Genomic DNA, 23055 nt, shown 5'->3' with positions numbered 1-23055 from the left:
GGAAATAGCCCAGGGCATAAGATTTGAACACAAGCTCCTGCCTTAGCCCCGTCTTAACCTGGTGAGTTATACTGATGCCCTAAAACAGTCAAATAGATTTGGCGTCTGCTCCTCCCTCCCATCAACCCACCGGGTGCACGCAGATGATAAATGCTACAAGTTACACAACTTTGTGCTGCATGATAAAAATAAACCCTGAACGCATTTTCTCATTAGGATCAGTAACTAGTAATCAGGGCAGCACGGTGGCGCCTCACAGTTAGAATGCCACCTGGAAGGCCTGGGTTCGATTCCACCTTAGTCCAGGCTCTCTGTGTGGAGTTTGCATGTTCTCCCCGTGTCTGCGTGGGTTTCCGGAAGTGAATGGATGGATGAATCAGTAACTGTAGTAGCTCTAAACTTTTTTAAAACTTGGTCTGTGACCAGAGGAAACCATAAACTGTCCAATCACCGGCTTCTGGATAATCTTTGTGTCATTACATTTTTAAATAGATGTATGCCAGTTATCATGTGGACCACACCAAAGATATCAAAACCAACAGCAATGTAAGAAATTCAGCACTTCTTTTCCCTAACATCTTTCATTATAATCATCCATTGGTGTTTCTGTGTGGCTTAACATGCAGCAAACGTCTCAGAACCACCGCTGGAGTATCAAGAAAAATCTCACTGAAACTGCTTCAAGTATTAACTGATCAACATGTTACCTGCTGACAAATATTAGAAACTTGACAAGTAAAGAGACACACACACACACACACACACAGGTTTGAGTGCCAAAAACCAAAGCTTTAGTTACCTTGGTGGCTGGCAGCAGCTACATTTGGCTTTGCTGTCGATTTATCTGCCTTATCCTCTTCTTCTTCCTCCTCCTCCTCCTCATCTTCAGTTTCAGATTTAAGCAGGCTGCTGTAAGACCGCGGCGTGATGTTACGCAGGGACTGCTTCCTAACTCCAAGCACCATCGAGGACGTTTCCTCGGCTGCCCTTCCAGAAGTCCAGTTTGTATCGTCACTGCTTGACGCAGAACCTAAAAACGCCTTCGGCTGGACTGAGAAAAAGGAGCCTCGTGATTAATTATGTACACAAGCTTTTATATTGGAGTAGGTAGTCAAACTTATTTAAGTCAACAAAAAAATAAAAATTTCTCCAAAAGTAAAAACATACCTTTAAATGGTCTCACAACCCGTGCAATTTTTGCTTTTTCAATCCGGTCACACTTCTTATATCTATGAGCAGAAGGAAAAAAAAAAAAAAAAAAAAAAAAAACTAAATATTTGTCCAAGGTTAAGCTAAATTGTAGTCATCTATAAATGTGTTTAACTCAAAGAGTCAACTTGCCTTTATTAACTGAGTTCTTTAATATGCGTTACTGAAAAGAAATAAGTATTTTATGTTTTATGTACCAAAAAAAAAAGTCTAAATCTACAAGGTACATTGTATTTTGGACACCAATTAAAACATTTAGCAGGGCACATCTTTAATTTGTCAATCAAAAATGTGAAAGATTCTCCCCTAACATGCTGGCTGGATGACTCGTACAGCCTGTTTAAAGAGCAGTAGTTTGAAGTTACACTTATTTGGTGTCTGTGTATGAACACGTAGCTTTTAGGCTGGCTTACTTTAAAGTAAATCAAATTATCTTCTTCCAGTCAGGCTCAGTCAGTCAGTATTATCAAATTATACTCTACAGAATTTGATAATACCCATATCTAGCTTGGCTGAAGATGATATGCAACATTATTCCAGGATACCAGGCATTACCTTGAAAGTACATACACATGAAAATACATGAATTGAGTACAATATATTTTACTGATATATCTATATTGCCAGCTCCTTTACTGTGAGGGTTACTAAATAATTTGAATGTCTTTTAAACATTCACTAAAAGTATATGAGAAGAGTCAGGCTCTCCCTGTAAGGCACAATAATCCAAATCTGTGATTGGCTTCACTTACATGCAGCACTGCCTCTTGGTGTTTGGCCCCCCAAACTTTGGCTTATCCAGGCAGTTGACGCACTTGGCGCAGTCTTCTTCTATCAAGCAGCCTTTGCAGCGTCCACAGCGGCGGGAACGCACTCCCCCACGTGCATACTGACTCAGTATCTTCCTTTTCCTGAACTTGTGGCCCTTGCCCCTCCCCCTCCTCCTGCGCTGGATGCTTTCCTGAGAGACAACCCACTGGGTCCTGCCCTGATCAGTGATGTCATCGTCATCATCTGCCACATCTGCAGGCGAGAGACAGAAAGGCCGGGTAAAAGAGCCATAGGACACATTTGGATCACCATTATGTGCATGCGATGTGCTGGGTGACATCTTTGGATGCCATAACTTACTATTCAGCCTGCAGATCTAACAGCTTCCACTGGAGATTTACTGGACTGCTGTTTCATACGTAATTTTGATTTCTACAGCTACACTCTACTAATGGCTGCCTAAAGAGTTGACAGATCAAGTCTGTGCACATCAAGGCAAACATTTCTAAAACAAAAACAAAAAAACAAAAACAAAAAGTGTGTCGCAAAAAAGGGAAGAAATCTCTGCACACTATTTTGCTCTACACGTTGTATCATGTGACCAAAAGATCTCAATATGAATTGTGATTTGAAACAATCTTTGATATTTATTATGATTGATGCTTTTGCAGAAAAACTAAATTATTAATTATGTTTTGGACTCTATATTTTTTCCCTACATGATTTACATTTTGGCTTACATGTGATTATTTCTTCTCCAATCTATTTGTTCAATCAATCCTATTAAGCTCAAACACTTTTTTTCAGTTATATAGACCTGAATTAGGATGGTGCTTTGTGTATTTTGCTGTAATGAACTGCTTCACTATCAAAGTACATTGGACAACTTTAAAGAAATACACACTATGTAACAATGTTTTGACTGTCACTCCAGTATTTGGTCTCATTCAACGAAATCTATGCTTTATCAGTATTTTCTTACATGAATTTATTCATAGTCTAAATTTTGAATCTCCTTAGACAACAAGTTGCAGCAGCAATGGCAGATACTAACAGCTATGGGCTTTAAGCTGTTTTAAACATATTTTAATAGGCATCTTTTATCATCTTATTCATTAAAATGACTTCAATACTTGCTGGATGTTGACACTTAGCATCTAATTTCAAGGTACTATCCCATAGGAGACAGAGGTGTTTTTCATAACTGTCACCAGTTTCTCATCCTAGGCTGACAGACAGATGCTCCCTGACCCATTTTCTGCTTTTTCCCCTTTCAACTCTGAGCCACACTGAGTGCCATTCAAAGGCAGCAATATTTAAATCTCCCGTTTTTATTATTTATTTTAGCCATCGTTCCTCCCAAGGAAGCACGTCTGAAAGCTGCACCTTGTCTGAATTCATCTTCAGACACCATTGTTTCAGTTTCGTCAGTTGGACTTTCTCTCGCCCCGCCTGCCTACCAGTGTTCTTTAAGAGAACCTCACTGCTTTCTCCACTTTACCACAAGCTAAATGTGTTTTTTTGGAGAAATTAGGGTGTAGCGAGTCTACTGTGGGAAATGTTGAGGATGTCTCATAAGTCTGGCAGTAATTCTGGGCATTATTCTTGTTTTTAGTTGTGGTTCCTGCAAAACTGCTAACATGTTAGTCAACAGGTGACAATGATTTGTATTGATTGGAGATGCTCGTTCTTCTCATTAACAAACTGTTTGAGGAAGATCCTGTAGATGGAAACTTTGCTTTAGTATGAATTAAGGAATACATTTTTACTTGGAGCCAAACAGTGCAGACCTTTTCTTCCCTTTTTTTTGTCTGAGGAGTTGGAAATCTGGAAATGCTCTATAATAAAAATGAGGTGACTGGATGAAAACTGGAGATAAAAAGCCATTATGGGTGGAAAATCTCTTAGTTAACCCTTTTCAAACTTAATGGCATCCTCTGGAATCCCCAGTTGTATTATTTCAATGCTACTGCACACATAAAAAATTACTTAGAAGTGCGGACTTGTTGCAATTTTAAATAAATAATGCATATGAAATAAGCTTGTGGAAGGATCACTTTTTGGTCTAGATGTAGTGTTTAGTGAATCCGTTTGTCAAACAGTACTTCCTCACCTCATACTGAGTGATGCTCACTTGACCAGTGTTGGGTATAGCTTTCCAACAGCGGTGGCTAATCTGTGTGTGACAAAAGATATTTTTGCTGGCAAATATTTTAGTTACAACTACATTGAGCTAAGAAAAACAGCAGTTTTTTTGTTGTTTGTTTTTTTTTTTTTTTTGCCTTGCATGTTAATTTTGCCAAAAAAATCAAAATTTTGGTTCAAATTTTTTTTTTTTTTTTTTTTTTTTTTTTTTTAATTTTAGGTTGTGTGTTTAGAAGTGCAGAAGCTTCACTAGCCAGATTGGGAGAATATTTTAGCTCATTTCATTATTATGCTTTCATTTTAATAAAATAGCAGAGCACCTTTTGCCAAATCCCCCAAAAAACTGAAGAATTAAATTCAAGTGCAGACGACACTAATGAGCTGGATTTAATAACAGTTAACCTACCTGAAAGCACGTTTACATACAGTACAGTCTCATCTATTTTGTTACAGTCAGTTTGTGTATGAAGTGCTAATCCTGACTATTCCAGGGTTGTAGTAACACCAGTATAACTAAGCACTAGCTGATGGTGTAACCCTATGGGTATTGTGATCCCAAAAAATAAGAAGGATATGAAATCCAACATTTTTACACAACCTATAATAGAAATTTATGATAAGGTTACCTCAGATTTCTGTTTTTTTTAAGCTCTTGTGTTTTGTAACCATAAAATATGCTGGGAATTGACACCGACTCACCGGTGATACAACAATAACAAGGTGACACTGTTTATCCACATTGTGCTAATACTGGACCAGATAACATCCAAAGACTGCAAAATTAACCCGATTAAGTGGATGGAAGGATTACCAAATGCTAAAGTCATGAGGCTCACCACCTCCTCCCTGTAGCTTACAATAGTGCCAGTGTTTGGTGCCAGTCTGACAGAGCTGTCATAAACTCCGTAAATAGGACTGAACAGCACACTCCACCTGTGGCAACTCCTAAGTCCTAACAGCGACCACATCCAAAAACATTTAAATTGAAATAACTGCTACAGAAGGCAACAAATATTACAAAAATAAATGTAATTTGAGACTAAGCCTTTCAGACTTAATATTTTAATACCTTCTAAGGCTTTTTTGGAAATTGATTTCAAAGCTTTTTCTTTCATGACCTGTGGCTATCCTGAAATAAACTCTACTTTCTATTATTTGTGTCAGTTTCTGTCATTTAAACCAAATCCCAATCAGAAATAATGAGACCAACTCTGAACAAGAACATCAGCAACTTCAGTTTATTCTCCTCATGCCGTCTGAAACAATGTCAACGCTGCCTTCTGTGCTGCATTTACTCATAAGTTGCTGTGCATCTCCCAAGGACAGGGCATGCACCTTTTGTCATGCAAATTTAGTTTAGTTTGCATTTGTTTTGACCATAGACAGTAGTAAAGACAGATAATAAAGCCAATGGAAGTGCCTTAAGCCTTCATTCTTTAATAGCAGCCATCAGGGGGCATCCCTTGTAGTTGCAAAAAGACTGCTATGGGAATAGCCTTATAAAAAAATTAAATAAATTAATTAAAAAAAATTCACTGCACATACACAGTGCAGAGATATCTTTAAAGGAAAGTTAATGTCTCCATTCTGCTTAAAAAAAATACACATGAGGTGGACTGTACCTTCAGCTGTGGGAGAAAAGGTGATGCCCTCTCTCTCATGAAGTGGCAGAGCACTGAGTCTGGGAATATCATCTGGCACCATGGCACGAGGCTGCCCCAAAGCTACTGCTGCTGCCCGGCACACGTGTTTGATTCTCGGACCCCCGAGAGGCTGTTCCTATACACAGAGAAAGGAAAAAAAATGCTGTGAACTGTGATAATATCTAGATAATGACATCTTAAAAATATCCATCCAGCAATCTTCCGCTTATCCAATTCAGGGTTGCAAGGGGGCTGGAGCCTAACTGCCAGCGGGCGAGAGGCAGGGTACACCCTGGACAGGTCGCCAGTCTGTCGCAGGGCCAACATAGAGAAACAACCATTCACACTCACATTCACACATATGGGAAATTTAGAATCACCAATTAACCTAACCCCACTAACTGCATGTCTTTGGACTGTGGGAGGAAACCGGAGTACCCGGAGAGAACCCACACAGACACGGACAGAACATGCCACCGTGCTGCGATCATAGAAGTATCTACAATAAATAGAAAAATTCTTTGTAGTGTTGTTTCTTAGTATCAATATCACTCTCTTGTGCAGTGCAAAAGTTTAAAAAAAAAAAAGAAAGAAAATGATTTAATAATGACAAAACAGGGAATATTATCCATTTCATTAGTGATTGAGTAATTTATTTATCTTAAAGTTGCATTAGAAATGAAGCTTGCCACCTGATTATTGGGAGGTCATGAAGAAAGAAAGAAAAAAAAAATCAGTCAGCTCTAAACAATACATAATTACAACAAATTAAATAAGTGAACTGGTGCTTTAGTCATTTATTCAAACACAGATAAGCAACATAAAAATGCACGTTTATTACCTGACGAACGACATCTTTGGGAGGCAGGCCAACTCTCCTCCTCCTCCTCCTCCTTCTACTCACTGGCACTCGTGTTTCTCTAGAGCCCAACTGTTAGACAAATGGGAGAAACCAGGTTTTATGTAAGAGATACTGTAACATCAGCATCTTATTACAGCTTATTAAATAAATGGCCATGCTACATGCATTCCAACTAAAAAGCCCTAAAATAATTCTGCTTTCACTATTATCATTTTCATAATATAATGTCTTTAATAAGTGCCCATTACAAGTGTTCAGAGGTTTCTCTGGAACTCACACTTTTTTGTGCTTTATCAGAGCAAGCCAAATAAAGATAATAAATATAATAAACAATTAAGGATATTCAGAGCCTTGAGAAAGCAAATATTTTTCTGCTAATGAAGTCAGTAATAAAAGATTGTTCAGTTCTATAAGTTTTGCCTTAATATATTACATTTGTGATTGCATATAAAAAGATGAGCACCCACCAAAGAGGTTTTGGTCTTGCAAAAGAAAAAAATTACCAGAACTATTTTAAGTGGAATTTAATGTATTCCAGTTCATCATAAGGCTAAATCAATAAAATGAAGATTTCTGTTAAGTGAGATAAGACAGATTCTTTGCAGACCACAGTGGGCATTTGAGATGCACAATCGCATCTCAAATGCCCACTGTGAGCCACTGGGAAAACCCTGCATACAAAATGTTTTTCACCAGCACCTGGTAGGATGTAATGTGCTGCTCTGCCAGAAGGTGGCAGTAATGCATCTACAGGCTGTTTGCCTCACAATTAAAAAACAAAAACAAAGGAGAAATGTGCTGTAAACCATCATCAGATGGCTTATTTAGCCTTTGGAATCTTTGTAGAGTTTACAACATAACCTGAGTCTAAGTGGCCGATGTTGTTGCCAGTATTTATGGTAGTGTGTTAATTCCCTTGTGGTTGCGTACCAGTGATTTACATGCCAAAAACTGTGGCACAAAGTAGCCAGAAATGCTTAGGAGGAATCAACGATACTCAGCAGGCCACCCACAATAGTTACGGCCTGCGTCCACACGGCATGTAGTTACATTTCCAAAGAGGTGCACGTTAGGTTACAACATAGGTTCATCTTAGGGTTTCAGAGGGATTTGCTGTTATGACATATCTACACTGTGGATCTCCTGCTGAAGCATAAATCTTCAGAGAGAGGTAAAGCGTATGTGGTGCTCTGAGTTCAAATGCTACTTTACAGGCAAGAGAATGACGCAAAGACAAATATGAAGACAGCTGTCAAAAATAACGTCTGTGTGAAACGCTTTAAAATAAAAGTGAAAATTAGGTAAAGCAGGCAAAGCCGGAATATCACAAATCTGAAACACCCATGCACACATTTGATTGAAGGTTTGAGGTGGAATTTCCTGTGAAAACTGGACGGTACTTTTGTTTGAAATGTCCTTATAATGAAACTGGGCAATTTAATCAGCAACTAGTCATTTCAGTTCCCAGAATTAAATATATTGCATCTTAAACCATCTACAATGTGCAGTCATGAAGACTAAGTTGAATTTCCCTATATGGTCATCTCAGATGAAACCAGAGCTCGAGGCAGGGCTTTCATGCTCAATTTGCAGAAGCCAATTAGAACAAAGTGGGCTTTTAAGGAGGGGAGCTTAAACTAAAACTGCTAAAGACAGGATGAACTTAGGGGCAAAAAAAAAAAAAAACACAGCAAAGCTACCCTAAAATTAGCACAACAGATCTTCTTTAACATGAGAAAAGCATTTCTTACCTGTGACAACTTGAGCTGCTTCTGCTGATCAATCTTGATGAGCTGAACTTTGGCTTTCTTCAGCAGGTGGAGCATCCTCTTGTTGGCTCCACTGAGCCCAATTCGATGGCTGGGCCCACTGACCTCTGGTCCCTCACAACTGTCCCCTGTCACATTTGGTGCTTCCTCTGTGCCAAACCCCATGAAACAAAACAACTCCGGTTAAAAGATTTACAAGTAAAAAACTCGTTACTGTAGAACTGTGGTTCCTAATTCAAGAGTGCTGCAGCCCACTTAAAAACAGAATATCCATGTGGGCCCACTCCATCCCGTTTGTCCCATAGCACAGGTGTGAAATTTTCCTGGCTAGAAGCCTGTCTTCACTCTCATCAAAATACAAGAGAAAGTATTTTTCTTGAAAATTTGATAAAAAAAAAAAACAAACAATACAGACTTCTGACTATTAATTGTTAATACTACCCAGTCATATGTAAAGTGTTAATGATAATATGTGACCCACTTCCCACTGGGACACAACCTTCAATACAAGAACAATAAATTTAGGTCAGAGTAACGAGTAGTATCACAATCTAACCACCTCCTATTACCAGTTTTAATGGACTTTTTATAAAAACAAATACATTTGTTATTACTGCACCCCCCCCCCACAGTACCCCTGGTGGGCCGCGGGCTACACTTTAGGAACCACTGCTGTAGAATATAACTATATTGTCAAACAATCACATTTGTTAGATTTTTTTTGACACAATAAACTCAAATTTACATAGATTAAAAAAAAAAAAAAAAAAAAACCTGAATGTGGACCTTTTCTTGCCTATTTTTAAACTGGTAAAATTATGCTGCAATATCATAAAACTTATCCTTACTGTTGTGGCCTGCATCTGTATCCTCTGACAGCACAGGCAAAGGTGCTTCTACGCCAGTATTGACCACCACGGCTAGCTTCCTCACAACACCAGGTGAGTCCATCTCCTCCATCATGAGCTTGGGCCTCCGCCTCTTCCTAACATGAGAGGTCAAACTGTCGCCATCTTGTGCATAATCCTCCTGAATTTCAGACGGGCCTTTCTTTTTCTCGGCCAGTTTTAAAGTCAGTTTCTTGAGGTTCTTGTAGAACTCCAGGTGGCTTGTGCCTGGACTGGGCTTTGATGAGATTTTTGACACTGCTGATGGGCAGTCAAAAACAGATCTAGAGTCGCTGTCCAACTGCAGAGAGTTGCCTTCATAGCCTGCCTCATGAAGGGATGCGGTTGCTTTTCCATCCTCTTTCTGTTGACTTTTCAACCATGTTGACAGAGAGCCCTTTGGAAAAGGGATCATTTCCTCATCCAAGAACCTCTTTGGAGCTTTAATCACTCGTGAAGACCGTGCACTCGTTAATGGAGTGCAGGAGTTACTGGAGCTCTGGCCTACTTGCTCAGAAAATGGTTTCAACTTATCCTCTGATGGAGTGACATTCTGATCTTGGATCAGCAGCTCATTCCCATCCTGTGCTGCCGTGGGTGGAATGGGCTCCGGCTCGTAGGTATAAAAAACACGCCTAGTACGAGTACGACCAAGTTTTGGTCGCTTAATATGCGGAAGATTTTTTGTTTTCCGCCTGTAACCAAACACAGATTTGCGCTGATGTCTTTTGTGTGCTCTTTTTTCAGAGGTCTCTGCACCTTCACACTCAAGGGGCATCGCAGCCTCTTCTCCACTCTGGGCGCCAGCCTCAGCTCCAGCCTCAGGAGAGGCACCCATACCTTTAGCTATTTTCTTCTGCCGTTTCTGAAACGATGCAAATGGCGGAGGAACCAGTTGAGATGTGCGCCGGGCCTGCCCAATTTCAAAACCCTTGATGCGTTTCACAGACCTCCGTGCCGGTAACTGCTCTGTATCTGAGTCCTCTGACACCTCGCCTTCTTCTTTGACCCTCCTTTGAGTTTTTTCTGTGACTTTCACTGCTGTCGTCACAACGTTTGCTGATTTAGCTTGTTTGGTGCCACCAGCTGAGGTAGTGGCTGTTTGATTTTGTACGCCTGAATGTGCAGTTTCTCCTGCTTTTCTGAGGACATCACTTGATTTTGCACTGCTCTGTGTACCTGAGGCCTGCTTGTCTGCATGTTTGGCTTTTGCAGCAAGAGCTACCTGCTTTCCCTGCAGTTTGATTACATCTTTTGATATTTCTTTCTCTTTTACTTGGTTCTCTTTAACACTCTGGTCTTCTTTAGGAATTCTTGGTACAATTTTTCCAATCAGAGCCGGTTTTGGGGTCTTCGGAATAATTTTTCCAACAAGAGGCTTGGTTTCTTTCGAATGGTCTGAAGCTTTAGTAGACTTTTCTTGGCTGAATGACGAATGAGGAACAGCAGCAGAAGTCTTTTTGGGACAAACTGTTGTCGTCCCAAATCCAGTGAACTCTTCCTCCTGGAAAAAAGCAAATAAAGCACAATCTTTTAGTTGCATAATAAAGCATCTGGACCAGAATTCATGTTAAACTTTCGTGTTGTCTGTCACACAGACAGGGTTGAACAATTTCTCACATAACCTCTTATTACCTGTAAGTTTTACATTTTATTTCCTGTGATAATGCGATATATCTAACAGCATTTGATTTGCACTATGAATGAACTACATATATTTATTAGGGTATGGAGTAGGGATGTTCCTGGCAACTAATTTCTTAGTCGACTAAACAAGGAAAAAAAAATTAGACTAACGGACTAGTCTAAAACTAAGAAACACTCAGATATCAAATTTAATTTTTATGCCTGTTTAATGGACAATGTCAAAAACTGTCTAAACAAAGGCATTTGAAACCATTAATCACATTCTTCTATAATGAATCACACTTTAAATGCTGCTTAACTGTGTGGCACCAAACATCGGGCATTATGAACACTGCATGTTACACTCCAAATAACAAAGAATAAAAACATAAAATCAATTGATGTTAAATATATGAAAATGCGTTACTGCAAACTATGTTCACGCATCATTGATTGAGAACTTAACATCCGAGAAATTAATAAATTGCGACTTAAAAGTGTGACGCATTAGGGACAATACTCGTTGCTCTACAATTCATGACACACATCAAAACAATACAAAACATCCATCCATCCAACATCTTCCTCTTATCCGGGGCAGCATCCTGAGTATTGGACCCCAAGCCTCCCTCTCACCCAGCCTCCTCCTCCAGCTTACACCTGATTCAGACTTCAGCTGCTACGATGTAACCTATGCAAGTGGCCGATGTTGATGCCAGCATTTCTACCTATGCAGGTGCACTGCGTGTGTTAATTACCTTTCGGTCGTGTCCCGTGTTTTACATGCAGTGTCAGCCCACAGAAACATAAAATGCTGGGACTTTCCCTCCTGGGTCCTACTCTTTTCTGTGGTCAGTTTTATTTTTTTATTTATTTATTTTTTTAAAGGTGCAAACACATTTGTCCCGTTAGTTTTTTTCACTTCTTTGCACAACCTTGGAGGAAGTAGCTGGAAATGCAGGGAAGGAAGGGTGTTTCTCGGGAGGTGCGCTTCAGGTTATGGCATTTTTCTATAACGATGTCAGGACTGCAGCTCCATCTGGTGGCAGATGGCTGCATAACATTTAGGACAAACATTTACCAGCACTGGATTAATTAAAGCCTTAATAATTAGGCTAACCGACTAGTACATCCGGCACTGACTAGTAACAATAGCGACTATTAGTCATCTAGTCGAGTAATCGTGCACATCTCTAGCATGGAGAGAAAAAAAATTAACAGAGACACCAACTAAGTTTTATTTTCGGGCAGTGACAATAGTGATACCAAAACACTGCAGCCATCATGCCTAAACACTTAAATTTAACTTAGACCGACTTAAACTGGATGCTTTCTTGAGTCGGGGAAGACTAATGCAGAGGCACTTTGTTGCATTTTGATTATTAAATGGGCTCAACCTCAGTCTGTTGCCACACTGGATTTTAAAGCTACCAGAAGCACTTCAGCCAGCATTTTGAAGGCAGGAACATTTCCTCCAGCTAAGTGACAAGAAGCCAGAAAGACAATCTGAACATGAGACTTCATCAGATGGAAATCCCACAACACCTCTATGTAATCTGTACACAGATGAGCCCAAGAACTTATGTTAATATTTATATTTATAAAAATACACCACGTTGAGAACTTTTTCATTTAAAAAGAAAAACCTGTTATGTAAAATATGTGATTAATACAACCTCTAGTTCTGGACATTTAGAAAGCAGATCTGCATTACCTCAACTTCTAAAGACAAGAACAGGTGTCTGACACTGCACACCTCTTTATTCTATTCTAATATTTATGCAATGGCATCAAAACAATGTCAGACATTTCTTTGATATTTCATCTCCCTCCCCCCACAAAAAGTATGATGCAAAATGTCCAATTTTCAAACAATGATTACTCAGTTTTCTTTGACTGTGACTGGGTGTTGCCCATTTAACCCCAACTGAAGTCTGAGAAGTTAAACTACGCACAGTCCAATACATCCAGAGACAGATTAAAAAGACTACAGCACCTTCTCACCTATTTCTGTCTCTATCATGTAAAGATCAGGTAACAGCTCTGCTAAAACTACAGTCTAAGACCAGCAGTGCCTTCTACTCTTACTCCAACATTGCATCAGTGTACTGTAGTTTGGATGCCCCAAATCAAACAGTCTGTCAATCTGTTAATCAACCATAAATAATGACTTGGGTCATTCTCTCCCTGTTCATATGTACCTAGATATGCTGCAGTATTTTCCTCAATAACTGAATAATTTGAGACAATTTTAGCCCAGTTCCTCCCTAAAATATTCATATTTCTATCCACTTACTGAAAACATAAAGGCACACTCTCTTTGCAACATCTTAAGTAGAGTTTGACATTCAAGCACATTTCCATCCCTGATGCAAAGGTTGCACACTACATTAAAGTGAAAGCAAACTCAAACTGCAGTTACTCACATCTATCTTTACACTCAGAATAAGAGTCCACAGATTTATCACCACTGAAACTCCCCTAACGATCTATTCCATAACTGCAGTGCACATAAGTGTGTGAGATACTTTAGTTGAGCACCAGCACCCACAAGCTTTATCATGAGCCATGTGACCCTGTTACAGTCCACTCTAAAGGGATTGCATCAGTAAAGTATGACTGATCGCAGACAGTGAAGCTCCCATGAGTAGATCCGGTATGAGATTATATTATTATCGCTATCCGCCCTGACAGGGGCTAAAATGAGACCACTAGTCTTTACAATACCCATCAGCTGGCTGGAACTGCAAAGAGTACACTGAAAAAGCCACCAAGACTTCATCCCTGTCCACTCAATTCAGTTCAGTTTTATTTATATAGCTCCAAGTCAGAACAACAGTTGCCTCAAGTTGCTTTATATTGTAGGGTAAAGACACTACAATATTAGAAAGAAACCCTAACAATCAGGGAACCCTCCTGTGAACAAGCACTTGGTGACAGTGGGAAGGACAAAACCTCTGGCAGAACCAGGCACAGGTGGGGGCTTGAACGGTTGGTGGATGAGGGGAAAAAGAAGAGATCAGTGAGAAACAGGACAAAAGGCACACTAAGAAAAAGGGCCAGAGTTTAATAATTGCTAATGATTAAATGCAGTAGTGGTGTATAAACAGAGAGTGAAGTGGAAACAGTCATCATGGGAAGCCCCCAGAAGCCTAAGCCTACTGCAGCATAACTAAGGGACGGTTAAGGGTCACTTGATCCAGCCTTAATTATAAGCTTCATCAAAAATGAAAGTTTTAAGCCTAATATTAAAAGCAGAGAGAGTTTCTGTCCCCCAGAATCCAAACTGGAAGCTGGTTCCACAGTCAAGGGACCTGAAAGCTGAAGGCTCTGCCCCCAATTCTCCTTTTACAAACTCCAGGAACCACAAGTAAGCCAGCAGTCTCAGAGCAAAGCGCTCTGTTAGGACAATAAGGTGCTAGGAGATATGAGGGGCCTGATTATTCTAGCTTTTGTATATGAGAAAGACTTTAAATGTCGTCAATGCACCTCTGAAGTAGGTGAAACTGTTTCAGAAACCACTACCCTGTCAGGGGATGTACAACAACTGATCCACTTCTTAAAGCCACATTTCTTTCAGACTGCATTTTTAATTAATTTTAATATCATATCTACACATGTCAAGTATATGAAAACAAATATGGACTTTTTGACAAAGTAATGTGATTTTGCTTGCAAAACATCTGTTATAATATGTAGAGAAACCTACTTCTGGTGGATTAACTTACATGGAAACATGCAAGAGGCTGGGGATGGTGGGTGTAATTAACGTTTTGTAAACTAAAACTGCTCTCACTGTTGGACTTTTCTTTTTATAGCATGGTTCCTTTTTATTATTATTATTTATAATGACAACGTCGAGTTTACGTTTTTTTCCCTTCCTGTTGCATCTCACGTTAGTCTTCCGTTCAAAACACCGAGCAGTCAGCTGACCTCTCCGACGTGGAGTGCGCTGTCCCCAGAGTCAGCAGCTGCGGCTACTAACTACGACAAGATTAGCGGCACAGGGTGGGAACTTCAACTCACCAAACCGCATTGAGGGGGTGGGTGAGGGGGAGAACAAACAAAGAAATCTACTGGCTTCCACAACAACAACAAAAAACAAAGCACTCACGTGTGGTAAAGTTTCCACACAATTCCTTTTTCATGCAAACAAACTCAGCGGGGCACAGGCTGACCTCCGTATGTAAACGACTGTGCAGCTTCGATACGATCGTTTAAAAACAAAAAATGAGCTGTGAATATGTACAGGAGACATCACAGTAGTAATACCCACCTCTTAACCTTTCTAAAGCACTAAAGGCAAAAGACGAGCTGCATCTGCATTTTGGGATCACTGTTTGCGAAAACTAAGTGAAGCTTACCCTGCAGGCAAAGAGCTAGCTGCTGTTTGCTAGCTACGTTGCCGCTAGCTAGCCGTACGTCAGCTAAAATACGCTTAGTAAGGAAAGAGACCCTTTAAATTCAGTTCTTTTCAAGTAAAATGATATTGTTCGTATTATAAGGCCCGTCTAACTGACAAGCTATGGTTAGCTTATTTACCTCCTCACTGTTGCTGGAGTCGAAACCCGCATCTCTCCGCCGCCTGTGCTTCTCCGCCACCCCGAGCAGGCGTAGCAGGGACGGATCCTCGCTTAACGCGAGGCCGATGTTTACGGGCCTCGGCCCTCCAGAAGGCAGCTCGCCCTCGTCCGAGCCCAACCTTCCGCGTCTAGTCCGCTTCTCCGAACGCAGCCTGCTGCGAATCGCACACGGCCGGCCCGGAAAGCGAGCCCGGGCCGGTATCTGGGTACTCAAGCCCCCGACAGCAGCGGGAGAAGATAATCCGCCTCCCGATGCCGCCATTATTTACTACACAACAACACAGACAGCGCGCCAGCAGAGAGTGGCTGCAGCGATAATATGAGTGGCAAGATGACTGCTGCGACGCAAAGGCGCGAGATAGAAAGCGGTGCTAGTGCATCATGGGAAACGAACTTTCCGCCCCTGGATCAATGACGTGCCTACAGGGGCGGCAGGGTGCCCCCGTGCCCCCCACCCCAGTATTACGTCTCCATTCATATTCCATTTATTTTATGTTATTTATTACACTTTGTTTGTTCGACAGCCGCAGATCGGAAATCAGTTGACCCTGACACCAGCTACCTCCTTTACATTGTGTGCATGTGTGACGTGCTTAATATTTAATTCTTCCTTTTTTAAGTTAAAGTCTTATAGTGTGCTTATGTAACCTTTCTTTTATTACAAATCTAAGTATGTAGCTTTAACCTTGATTGCACCAAGCTGGAGCAGCACTCTCAAGCTTGTTGTATCCTAATTACAATGATAATAAAGGCTTTCTATTCTATTTCATTCAAACAAAAATGAGGGCTAATATAGAGAGGTGTGGGGTAGTTTCCCCACCTCTCAATATAACTCCCTTATTTTACACTATAAACATAGGTATAATAAATAAATAAAGGTGTGAAATGTTAATTTAAACACAATGCAATGATCTACAAATTATTTTAACCCTATAATTTAATTAATTATTTGAAAGGGAAGGTTTATAAGATGGTAGTGAGACCTGCTATAATGTATAGTTTGGAGACAGGAGGCCAAGCTAGAGATGGCAGAGTGGAAGACGCTAAAGTTTTCATTTAGAGTGACCAGGATGGACAGGATTAGAAATAAGTACATCAAAGGGACAGCTCAGGTTGGGCAGGTTGGAGACAAAGTTTGAGAGGCAAGGCTGAGACATTTTGGGCAAGTGCAGAGGAGGTATAGTAGACATATAGGACAAAGGATGCTAAATTTGGAGCTGCCAGGCAGGAGGAAAAGAGGAAGATCACAGAGGAGGTTTGTGGATGTAGTGAAGGAGGACATGCAGAGGGTTGGTGTGACAGAGGAGGATGCTAGGGATAGGGTGGGATGGAAGCAGATGAACTGCTGTGACGAGTTCCAAAAGGGAGCAGCCGGAAGAAGAAAATGAACAAGAATGGCAATCAATCAATTAATAAATAATGTCCTCATGGTCAGTGGCATTGCTCTTAGATTCAATCTAAGATTGGTTATTAATGTAATAATATCAATATGTAATGTGAAAAGTATATTGTGTCCATCTATTTGTAGTGTGTGATAGTTGTAGTGCATTTGTCTGGTTGTGTTTATAACAGTGCCAAGTCACTCTTGAAACAAGAAGTTAAACAGAGGTCTGTCATATATTAACAACTATTAGAGGCTGGCTTCTTTGTTTTGGGACGAGCAAACAGGCAAATATCAACTCCAGATTTTGATTTTAAAGCTGTAGTTTACACAGTGCTCTAGCAATTTACTCAAGTAGAATATTAATACCTTACATAAAAAAGGTAGTCAGTACGGGCCAGTCTTGTATTCAAAAGCAATTATCATCAATAAAATGTCCTTATAAAACCTAAAAGCACAATTGCCCCTATCAGTGTTGTAAATGGGGTACCATGCTGTGAGTACTGTAATCTAAGACACAGCACCATATTTTGTGAACTGTGTTTTCAATGTGAAGACTGATCTGCTAAATACAAAGTTAAATATTGTTAAGTATTGGTGTAAAACTCTCCACTCAGTTTTCACTGTTCAACTGCCAATCACATGGCAGCAAATCAGGGCATTAAGGCATGTATACATGATCAAGATGAGCTGCTGAAGTTCAAACCGAGTACAACAGTCACTCAAATAAATACTGTTTACAACCAAGGTAAGCAGAACAGCATCTCTGAACGTAAAACATGTCAAACCTCGAAGAAGACGGGCTGCAGTAGCAGAAGATCACAGCGGGTGTCACTCCGGTCAGCTATGAACAGGAAACTGAGGCTACGAATCACATGGTCTAACCAAAGTATGACAACAGAAAGTTGGAAAAAATGTTGCCTGGTCTGATGAGACTTGATTTCTGCTGCATCATTCAGATGGTAGGATCAGAATTTGGTGTAAACAACATGAAAGTATGGATCCATCCTGCCTTGTATGAATGGTTCAGGCTGGTGGTGGTGTAATAGTGTGGGGGATATTTTCTTGGCACATTTTGGGCCCCTTAGTGCCAACTGAGCATCATTTAAACACCACAGCCTGAGTATTGTTGCTGCCCAAATAATACTTCATAAATTATTTACATTCAGACGTATTCAAAATTATAGCATTTTCCACATCTTAAACATCTTCAGTTCACTCACATACACAAAATGAAACAGACAACGCAGAAATTTAAGTATGATTTAATGCAACAACTTTTGAAAAAAGATAAATAAAACCCCAAGACTGAATGTCCACTGGCAGAGAATCTTATACACTGCTGTACTGTAGTATATCACTTGTAGGCCTTACACTCTCTGAGTTCAGCTAAAATACAAAACATTCATACACTCATAAGAACTAACTTGTTACTCTACAGCGAATATAAAACATTTCAGGTAGCATATAGGTTATATGGACAGCAAAACATATATAGTCTGCAGAACAGGAAACAACAGACACAGGCCTTCAGCAGAAAATGATCAAATAGGTTGTTTTTCCATGCTGGGATTATGACTTATATAGTTAATTTTAGGATAACTGACCTCTGGTGGCCGTGTGAGTAAGTGCATGTGTGCTGGTGTCGGCACCTTCAGCTTTAGAAGAAGTCAACCCACTGAAACCCGCAGAAAACTGAGATTTCAAACACGTCTCTAACATTTTAAAAGGGTTGTTTTCCTCGCCATAAAGCAGTAGATGTGCCTAAATCTAATTTAAGCAAACAGCAAAACTTTAAAGCGGATTCCAACTAAAATCTCCTGGTTGACAGTTGGGTGTGCCTCTGCCTCTGAATCTAGATTGCACTGCTCATTAACAATGCAAACCGTATTATGTCACTCCAGGATCGCTTACACTGGCAGAATTAGTGAGTAAAAAGAAACGACATGATCATTTACTTGCAGGACTATCTGGTACATAGAGGTCCGTACAGTCGTCTTTCGGCACTAACATTTTGACAATCATGTAACCTAAACGTGTAGGGACGAAGTGCAGTCTCTTTCCTTTATATTATGTATTTTCTGCTCCCTCCTCTCCCTCAGTGTGGGTTTCCTGATGAGCCTTTAGGGCACTTTCTCTTGTAAAGCTCTTTCCACAGGTGAGGCAGGTGTATCCAGAGTTGTGAGCCCTGGTCACGTGTGCACGGAGCTGCTCAGGTTGAGCAAAGCTCTCATCACACTGCGTGCATACATGAGGGTTGTGCCTCTCCTTCTTGTGTGCCCGCAGGGCTGCAACAGAAGGAAATATGAGATCACAGTCTGCTTCAGGACAGGGAATCTGGAGCTCAGTGGAGGAACCTCCCTCTGTCGGAGGCTCATTGTATTCTTTGTGATTCTCTGCTTCCTCTTCTTGTTTCAGCTTCTTACCGTCACCCGTCACCCCTTGAGCTGCATGCTTGGGTTTACGCCCACGTTTTTTGCCTTGTGGCTTAGCGTCGCAGTTTACGTCGTTGGCAAATTTCTCCTGGTGCTGCAGGAGTGCTTCTTCCGTCAGAAAACTTTGATTACATTTGCAGCACTGGAAGGTGTTGAGGTCATCAGCGTGTTCTGGGGGCTGGGGGTGCACTGCAATGCGATGGCTGCGAAGTCGTGACGGACTGGGGAACGAAGCGCCACAGTCCTTGCAGGGGCACCGTCGTTCTTTGCACTCGTGTCGTCTGTGTTGGTTCAGCTATAAGATATTTAAACAGTCAGAAACAGTATACTGTGAACCTACAGCACAGAAAACAAGCTTTAAAAAGCCAGCTGTGTCCTCACCTCTGTGAAGGTAAAGAAGCTTTTCTGGCAGTAAGAGCAGTTGAAGGCCTTCTCCTCTGTGCTGTGGGTGGCCTGATGCTTGCTGAGCTCCTCAGAAGAGGAGAAGAACTTCTCACATTTGTAGCATGTGAAGACAGTATTACTCTGGAAAATGAGAAGAAAACTAATTTAAAAAATACATCTGTACATGTTCATGGTAATGAATAATTAGTCAACCGAAATTTCATCAACAACAATACGGATTCCCAGAAAGCTGATTCTGTTCACTTGGACCTAGCGTTTCAACACTCATCGCAGTTGCATAATGACCGAGACTAGCACCACTGACTAACAATGGGCCGTGAGTTCAGGTTCATGATTGTTAATATGCAAATTATCCTGACCACTGATGATCATGAGCACTATTCACAGAGAGTTAGGGAATGGCTGCAATCACAGCACTGTAAGATGGTGAAAGATGTATTCTCAGGCCACGTTCAGAGATGGTCGTTCCCTTTTTACTTAAATAGCCAACTTGATTCACTGCTCAAACCGGCAATCCTCGCTGCCCAGGATTTCCACATCCTCATCACTGATGGAGTGGCCACTGGCCTGTAGGTGTAGAATGCAGAGTCCTGGCCTGATGAGGTAGCTCTTCTGTGTTTGTGCCATCCGCTTAGTCAAAGGTTGTTTGGTTTTCCGGGTGTATAATTCACAGCAATCCTCGTGTCACTTAACTGCATCCACAGTATTACTCTGTTTGTGCTGGGGGACCTGATCCTTGGGGTGGACTCATTTTTGGCGTACTGTGTTTTTGGATCCGAAAGCCACAGAGACTCACTGTTTTGAAAAAAATATGTCTCAGCCGTTCCGATACTCCTGACACATACGGGGTCATCAAAGGGTTTTGCTTAGGTTGTGGTTGTCCTTTGTTTCTCCTGGATCACCTGGGGCATTATTTAGGTGTCTTCTCAGCTTTAACAATGCCCAGGAGGGCTTTTATTGATATGGTGCTCTTCTGCTTCCCTGGCAGCTGTGTCTGTGGGGACAGTAGGGCTGTGCAATTATGAAATTTTGATTTTGGCCCCTGACTGGAATCAGGGGTGCAGAATAACGTCTGTTAAGTCCCTACCAATTACAAGGCATGATTAGCAATGGGCGTAGCAAGGTGTCTCTATCAATATTTGCTTTTATATTTTATTTTTATATTCTGTATTTTATTTTCAACATATTGTAGAAGAGCACTAGATTTCAAGGTATTGACTGTTCTTTAAGTGTAATAAATGCAGGGTGTTTACAAAGTCAATGAGTAATTCATCCCACCAGTTTAACAGCTGTTTGCTGATTTCACTATTGACCAAAATAATCGTGATTATTATGGTGCCATTTTCAGTTGTTATGTAACTGAACCATTTATAAAGTTGGGGGAACCTGCAGTCAGCCGAGACTGAACAAGTCACAGTGTCTCTTTTTTTCTCCTGTGTTACACTTCCTTAATGAAATAGAACAAAATACATAAAGAGGAATAAACGTTTCTCTATTTTGACCCTCTCTAAACTAATCTCCCTTTCAACAAGAACACTGAGACTAAACACATAACTGACACATTTATATATAACTCATCCACCCTGAAATGAAGTCTATTATTTTAATCAGACTGATGAAATGTTTCTCCCACTGAAATGCTGCATCCAGATGAAGTCAATCAACTTTCTGGGATTTGGATTCAATGTGGATTGTTCTTTGTCATTCAAACATATATTATCAGAATTTACTGGTTCCAGCTTCTCAAAATGCATAAACTGTATATAAAAGATGAGACGCACTGGATGTGAAGCCTTGACACAGACAGACAGACACACAGACACAGAAAGCAGTCATTCCTGTTATACTTCTTTGAAGTCTGCTGTCTGGAGCATGTTAATGTAAATTCTCTGCAGACAAGTCCGCACAGTGATGCTGAAGTCAGAACGGGCCTTCGCACTCATCGTCTGATGACAAAATTTACATCACTCGGACCTGAGCGGACTCGTGGATGCGGAAAGCATAATCAAAGCTTCACTTTTCAGACCTGGGATCGTCATCTATCCTTTATATAGAGACTACGCTCAAATTTGCTGCTTTTTGTTTTCTCTGCGCTAAACATTCAATTAACATTTTTACTTGGGCCTCATAAATTTAAAGAAAAAAAATCATCCTGGAGAGTAATATCACACATTACCCTAATAATCAGACACAGTTTTTCCCCACCTGCTGCAGCTGCTGCTTGTACTGGTCCCGATGACTCTTCCTCATGTGTCTCTCCTTGGCTTTGGAGTTACAGAAGGTGATGAAACACTGGAAGCACTGCAGACTCTCATGGTGATCTGCACCACAGTGAGATGACATAGTAAGGGTGGACTGATATGAATGTAAAGCATCAAAGCATGTCAGCTGTTAATGTTGCGACTGTGGCAGTTAGAATGAATATAAAATGTTATCTTACAGGGGGCGACCAGTGGCTCGGGCTTGATCTCCGCAGAGGTGGACCTCATGTCATTTCCAACAACCACTTGCTCTATCTTCATTTCCATGCTTTCACACAGCACCCGGTCGCATAAAGCTGCAGCACACACGGGAGAGAACACATGTTAATCAAAGCTGCAAAACTCAACCAGCTACAAGAGATTGCAATAAATAATCAAACAAGGCTCCCACTGAGTTAACAGGGTGCTTCGGAGAGAAGGGGGCCCTATATAGATATTAGCTCGCCTAGTATTAATACAAGACGTATAAAAAAGCAGTTCGCGTTAGGCCTCAGCTAACTACTTAACAGAAGGTTGGAGGTAAGGGATGCTGAGCTGCAACTAAAAACGACATGTTTCCACCGATACATTCAACCAGTACTATGTTAATATTACGCAGCCGTATGCTTACTCTGATGCTGTGCGTTTGCACGTTAAACGTATATTCATGTGAACAATTAGAGCTTTGTAAATCATTTAAAAACGCCCTCTTACCGTTCAATGCAACCCTTGACCGAAATGAAACAGCGAAGGAAACGTGCCAAAGTCACGTGACACGAGACAGTCTGCTCTCGCGAGATCATTAAACTGCACCTTCGTCTGTATTGTACCATTATCTTCTCTGTAATTAAACTACCCGAACATCTTCTTCTCAAACGTTATTTCCCTTTCAGTTTAATAAAATCGTCACCCACCTGTAGGAGAAGATTTATTATTGCAGGCTTTGTAGTTTCAAAACACATCATTTATACTTTAGGCTGTGTGTAATGTTGCTGAGAGTGACACCCTTTTAGTGCAAGGAGTTCAAATTATTTAAACAAATATTTAAGTGCCATGCTGCAGTTAAGAAAATATATATTTAAAGACGAGACTACACATC

At 40.7% G+C, this 23055-nt stretch overlaps 2 protein-coding genes across 4 annotated transcripts in view; both read right to left on the bottom strand.

Moving 5' to 3' along the window:
• kmt2ba (lysine (K)-specific methyltransferase 2Ba) overlaps window positions 1-15811 on the bottom strand; it is a 38124-nt gene extending 22313 nt beyond the window's left edge. For both annotated transcript variants that reach the window (XM_030740366.1, XM_030740367.1), the window contains exons 1-8: window positions 15455-15811; window positions 9248-10790; window positions 8382-8548; window positions 6610-6699; window positions 5748-5904; window positions 1962-2232; window positions 1168-1229; window positions 800-1051 (exon numbers count right to left, since the gene is read on the bottom strand). In XM_030740366.1, the coding sequence (XP_030596226.1) occupies window positions 800-1051; window positions 1168-1229; window positions 1962-2232; window positions 5748-5904; window positions 6610-6699; window positions 8382-8548; window positions 9248-10790; window positions 15455-15757 (2845 nt within the window). In that variant the 5' untranslated portion in view covers window positions 15758-15811. The remainder of the gene's footprint in view (window positions 1-799; window positions 1052-1167; window positions 1230-1961; window positions 2233-5747; window positions 5905-6609; window positions 6700-8381; window positions 8549-9247; window positions 10791-15454) is intronic.
• A 2314-nt stretch (window positions 15812-18125) lies between these two features.
• Window positions 18126-22732, bottom strand: LOC115787656 (zinc finger protein 658B-like). 2 transcript variants are annotated; one of them, XM_030740420.1, is made up of 5 exons: window positions 22671-22732; window positions 22157-22273; window positions 21922-22037; window positions 19693-19836; window positions 18126-19606 (listed from the first exon to the last, which is right to left on the bottom strand). In XM_030740420.1, the coding sequence occupies exons 2-5, from the start codon at window positions 22242-22244 to the stop codon at window positions 18947-18949; spliced, it is 1008 nt and encodes a 335-aa protein (XP_030596280.1). In that variant the 5' UTR covers window positions 22245-22273; window positions 22671-22732; the 3' UTR covers window positions 18126-18946. The 2 variants fall into 2 exon arrangements, with proteins under 2 accessions (XP_030596280.1, XP_030596281.1); XM_030740421.1 differs by lacking the exon at window positions 22671-22732 and adding an exon at window positions 22369-22516.
• Between the last annotated feature and the right edge of the window lie 323 nt (window positions 22733-23055).

The sequence above is a fragment of the Archocentrus centrarchus genome, chromosome 11 (assembly GCF_007364275.1).
Source record: "Archocentrus centrarchus isolate MPI-CPG fArcCen1 chromosome 11, fArcCen1, whole genome shotgun sequence".
In the NCBI taxonomy this organism is placed as follows: Eukaryota; Metazoa; Chordata; class Actinopteri; order Cichliformes; family Cichlidae; genus Archocentrus; species Archocentrus centrarchus.
This window is presented reverse-complemented; position numbering and strand designations above follow the sequence as displayed.